The 5,135-nt window shown below is 28.9% G+C and overlaps 1 protein-coding gene across 1 annotated transcript; it reads left to right on the top strand.

The window, feature by feature from the left end:
• Window positions 1-1,407, top strand: LOC126740385 (chymotrypsin-2-like). Its single transcript, XM_050446373.1, has 5 exons — window positions 1-144; window positions 232-416; window positions 470-688; window positions 773-961; window positions 1,113-1,407. Exons 1-5 carry the CDS (start codon window positions 88-90, stop codon window positions 1,339-1,341), a joined length of 879 nt encoding a protein of 292 aa, XP_050302330.1. The 5' UTR covers window positions 1-87; the 3' UTR covers window positions 1,342-1,407.
• Window positions 1,408-5,135: the final 3,728 nt, after the last annotated feature.

The following is a 5,135-nucleotide window of genomic DNA, read 5'->3' as shown; positions in this document are numbered from 1 at the left end:
TTTGAAAAAGTCGTATATAAGAGCACTGATTTTTGTTCAATTACACCAATTGAATTTTTAATTATCTTACTTCTGTAAATAGTTAAAATGGTATTTCTTCAACTTTTTTGTGTTTTAGTGGTGCTTGTTCAGTTATCTCAACAGGTAAATTAAAAAAACCGATTAAAATTGAATTAAATTTTTTATTTAAACTTTCCCTTGCTTAAATTGAATTTTGTATTTATTTACTAGGCCGCAATTGAAAACAGAATTGTTAATGGTCAGAGAGTAAAATCTATAAAAGAATACCCATATCAAGTGGCACTGTTTAGAAAAAATTCTAGATTAGGCGCTTATCAACGGCAATGTGGAGGATCTATAATATCAAAAAAATATATTCTTACAGCCGCTCATTGCGTAACTATTGAATATACAATGTAAGTGCACCATTTAGTCTAACAAAAGTCAAAAATTGTTTCTATTATTTAAGGCAAAAATTACCAGCTGAACAGGTCTTTGTTATAGCGGGAAAAACAAGTGTAGCCAAATTTGATAAACAACTAGCTCACATAAGTAATCAAATAACAGTACATCCAAATTACAAATTAGAGCTCAATTCCGAAGGACACATTGTAAAAGTATCAAATGATATTGCTCTAATAAATCTTAAGGATCCTTTAGAATTATCTGAAGAAATTAATAAAGTCAGGTGATATAACATCTTTCTAAATTTAAAATATCTTTTGATAATTTATTTGTTTAATTATCCTATATTTATAAAAGCTTTTTATAGGTTACCAAAAAAACCCGAATCAATTTCTTGGTTTTACGGTAAAACGGCGGTAGCAACTGGATTTGGCCTAATGGATAACAATGAACCCACTACAAATTTATATGCTGTGAAACTTACAATCCCTGAGGAAGATAAATGCATCCGAGATAATGGAAAGCTGATATGTATACCTGAAGACGAAAGCCACAGGTAAATATTTGCATATTATCATATAGTGCGATCTGCAACTAAAAATTAATTTAATAATAAATAAATGTTGTTTGTTTAAATAAAAACAGTATTTGTTAAAATTTTTGAATAAGATCCTAATAAAATTAATAATCGTTTGTTATTTGCGCAGAGGAATCGCTAAGGGTGACTCTGGAGGGCCCCTAGTTGTAAATGGGGTACTATGTGGAGTGATACGTGGAAGTACAGAGTTTATATCCGAATCAAGTAATTTATCAAGACTCTTCATCTTTACTAATGTCATTTACTACAGGGACTGGATATCTGAGAACTCCGATGTCGATGAACATAATACCGATAATAGTAACCATCTTAAGGACACTAGTATTGAAATACGATAAGTCAAAGATGTTACTGTTAATTTTATTACATCAGTAATAATAAAAATAAATAACCTTTACAGAAAATTGCTGAGATTTTATTTTTCCGTAAAACAGAATCTGAATATATATCAAGCTGATTTATTTTTTATGTAGTTTAAAAAAAAAATATGTAAGTGATACAATTAATGCATCCCTTTTTAAATTGAAAGAAGTCGTCCATATTCTCAAAGAGACCCTGATATAAATAGATCAAAGGAAAATAACACAAAGTCTCGGTCGCAAAAAAATTCTTTAATTTGTTAGAGTGGTGACACGTGTTTCGCTCCTAAGCGCATCATCAGACCTCAAGAAGGTTAAAAACACGCCCGACTGGGTCAAATATACACACACACTCAAATTTTAGTTGACAGTTGTAGAGAATACAATTGTTTATAAGTGATTATTATAAAGCAGATTAGAAGATTTTAGCTGAAAGTTAACCGACCTCAAAAACTACCTGAAAATAGCTCTAATAATGATCTATTATTATTTATATTTCATAATTTCAGCTAAAATTATTATTATTATTATTATTATTATTGCGTCTTTATATATATTTCCAAACCTCTATACTTGATTCTGTAGGCCTTAGGCAAAAAATTCAACAACCCCAACTGCTTGGAAAAACTCAAAATTCCTCCCAAAATAAGAAGCATCATTAAAGAAGTTGAGTAATTTTCTACGCAGTTGAAGTGTTTCGATTTACGTTCAAATGCCTGAAATAAAAACAAGATTTTTCAGGCTTTAGGCAAAAAATTTTTTAAAGTCCAGGCAATTTTTTCCAACTTCAACTGCGAAAGTTGCGGAATAAGTCAAAATTCCGTTGAAATAAGAAGCATCATTAAAGAATTTGATTCAGTTTTCCAGGCAGTCAATGTGTTTCGAAATAACTGCCTGGAATAAAAACAAAATTCTCCAGGTCTTAGGCAGAAAATTCTTTATAGTCCAGGCAGTTTTTTCTAACTTCCACTGTGTGGAAAAAGTCAAAATTTCGCTAAAATAAGAAGCATCATTAAAGAATTTAAGTCAGTTTTTCAGGCAGTGAAACTCTCGACTTACCTTCAACAAGCTGAAATAAAAAGAAGTTTTTCCAAGTCATAGGTAGAAAATTCTTTATAGTCCAGGCAGTTTTTTCTAACTTCCACTGCCTGGAAAAACTGGAAACTTATCAAAATATTTAGAAAACCTGGAAAATGTTAAAAATCTGAAAGTTTCTGCAAATAAAAACAAAACTTTATCCTAAAATTTTAAATTAAAAGAAAAATTATTTGAAGTGTTTAAAAGACGTAGAAAATGACCGTAAAGCAACGGAATAAAACGAGATTTTATTCCAAATGCCTGGAAACATCAAAATATTTAGAAAACCTGGAAAATAACCGTAAAATCCAGGAATAAAACGAGAATTTATTCCAAATGCCTGGAAAATTATCAAAATATTTAGAAAACCTGAAAAATGTTGAAAATCTGAAAGATTCTTTAATTAAAAATAAAAATTTATCCTAAAACTTTAAAAATTAAAGAAAAATTATTTGAAATGTTTGAAAGACGTGGAAAATGATCGTACAGTCCGAAAAATCCAGGAAATATTTGAAATTTATTTAAAAAATTCAGATTTTTAAAAACTGAAAAGAAAAACTTATTTTAGAATATTAAAATTATAAGATTTTCTTTATTAATTAATAAATAATATTTAACTCGGTTATAATAAATGCCACAATTTGTAAATGTAATTTGATTGGTCCATATCATCTTCTCAAGAAAATTGAGATAATCAATATACAGTTTATGAGATTTAAAATTTAAAAAAATTATTTGAAATATTTGAAAGACGCGGAAAATGAGTGTGAAGTCCAGGAATAAAACGAGATTTTATTCTAAATGCTTGGAAAATTAACAAAATATTTAGAAAACCTAGAAAATGTGAAAATCTGAAAGATTCTGTAAATAAAATCAAAAACTTATCCTAAAACTTTATAATAAAAAAAAAATATTTGAAAGACGTAAACACGGAAAAACACAAAGAGGATTATTAAACAATTTAAGTCATTTTCTAGGCAGTTGAAGTGTTTTAAATTACCTTCAACTGCCTGGAATAAAAAAAAAGACTTTCCAGGTTTTAGGCATAAAATTCTTCCTTAACCTTCTTATATAACTGAACGTTCTTTATAACAGTTGGCAAAATAGTTTGGATTTGCTAATGTAATTTTTTACAGGGACTGGATATCCAAGAATTATGATGTCGATAAAGAGAATGCAGTATTGAAGTTTAATAAATTGAAAATATTACAGTTGTATGTTGAAATTCTGGTGAGTTTTTAAAAATTTAGTGCATGTGCTTGAAATGTAAGATCATTAGAAATAAACAACTTTTACTAAAAACTGACGAGATTTTGATTTTTTTCTTAAGACCTAATGAAATTTTTTAATATATAATATTATTTATATTTTGAATGAATAATATTTAATTAGGGCAAAAAGTATTTTGTGGAATCCTTTATGGTGCTAGTTTCTTGGTTGTCTGCCATACATTCTCCTCTATTATTAAAATTCCAGAGACAGTGGTATATTCTGTACTGGTGAAAATCATCTAATGCAAATTTTCTTAAGCAAAAACAATTATAATTAAAAAAACAATAACTCCTAGTCAGTTGTTGTCCCAACAAACAAAAATTAACCGAAAAAAGAGCCCTTTCATTGATTAAGTATTCAAGACAAGAGGTTTTTCCATTAAAATATTTTTTTTTTCAGGGGACCGCATTTCAAGTAAAAACGTGCTGTTGTAATTAAATTCCTTTTTAAAAAATCAGTTAAGACCGACCTCTTTCTCGTCTTTTTTCCGTCATTTTTAATTTGCATATCGCGCCCGCGATTTTTTTTTTAATTATTTTTATTATTATACGATATCGGAGAATGCTTAAGAAACGGTTTTAAATTCATATAATTTTCCCGATGAAGAGGAACAAATAAAGCCGCTCATATTCGTAAAAATCTGGCCGCCGCAATCGTACACACCTGGATATCTTGGTTGTCTGGCAATATCCCCATATATGTAGAAATTGAATTTTTACGCGGAACATCGACGGTCTTATTTGTTTTTTTAATAAATCACGGCCGCATGTGCTTTTTATGTCGCGATTTTGGGTATATTAGACCGGCATATTTTTTTATGATTCGCTGTACACAAATATACATATATAGAAAATAATGCTGAATATGGAAACCTGTTTTGGGTATAAATTAGGTAGTTATTATAATATTGTTACTTTGATTTATGTTTTATAGCGGTTTTTATTGTTGCTACATTTAATATGACGATCTCTTTCGGACTTTTCTTTTTTTCATTATATCGGTGTCAAAAACTTCATCCACGACATTTCTGCACATGAAAATCATCAAGAGATAAAATGAGGAATCATAGAGACTACATACTGATAAACCGGAGGTACCAGAATAGTATAAAGCATATAGTTGCCTATTAAGTTGACATTTAAGTAATCTGTCATATTTGACAAATGACATTTAAGTCATTCGAGGGAGGTAGAAAAGCCATGGTCGGGTATAACTTTTTTTTATTTTATATTTTTCAATTTTAATACGGTCCTGATTTTTATAGGAAGATTACAAATAGCAGTTGACTGTTAGCTCACCATTCACATAGCCTACGTTGAGAAAGATATGAAAAAGAAAGAAAGAGAAGAAAACTAAAGTTGTCTATCTATTTTTTTTATTTCATATTAATTTTTTTAATGTCAATCTTCTGTGTAAGTAGACTT

This window comes from Anthonomus grandis, chromosome 9 (assembly GCF_022605725.1).
Source record: "Anthonomus grandis grandis chromosome 9, icAntGran1.3, whole genome shotgun sequence".
Classification (NCBI taxonomy): Eukaryota; Metazoa; Arthropoda; class Insecta; order Coleoptera; family Curculionidae; genus Anthonomus; species Anthonomus grandis.
The sequence above is the reverse complement of the archived record's forward strand: the minus strand, read 5'-3'. Positions and strand labels throughout refer to the sequence as shown.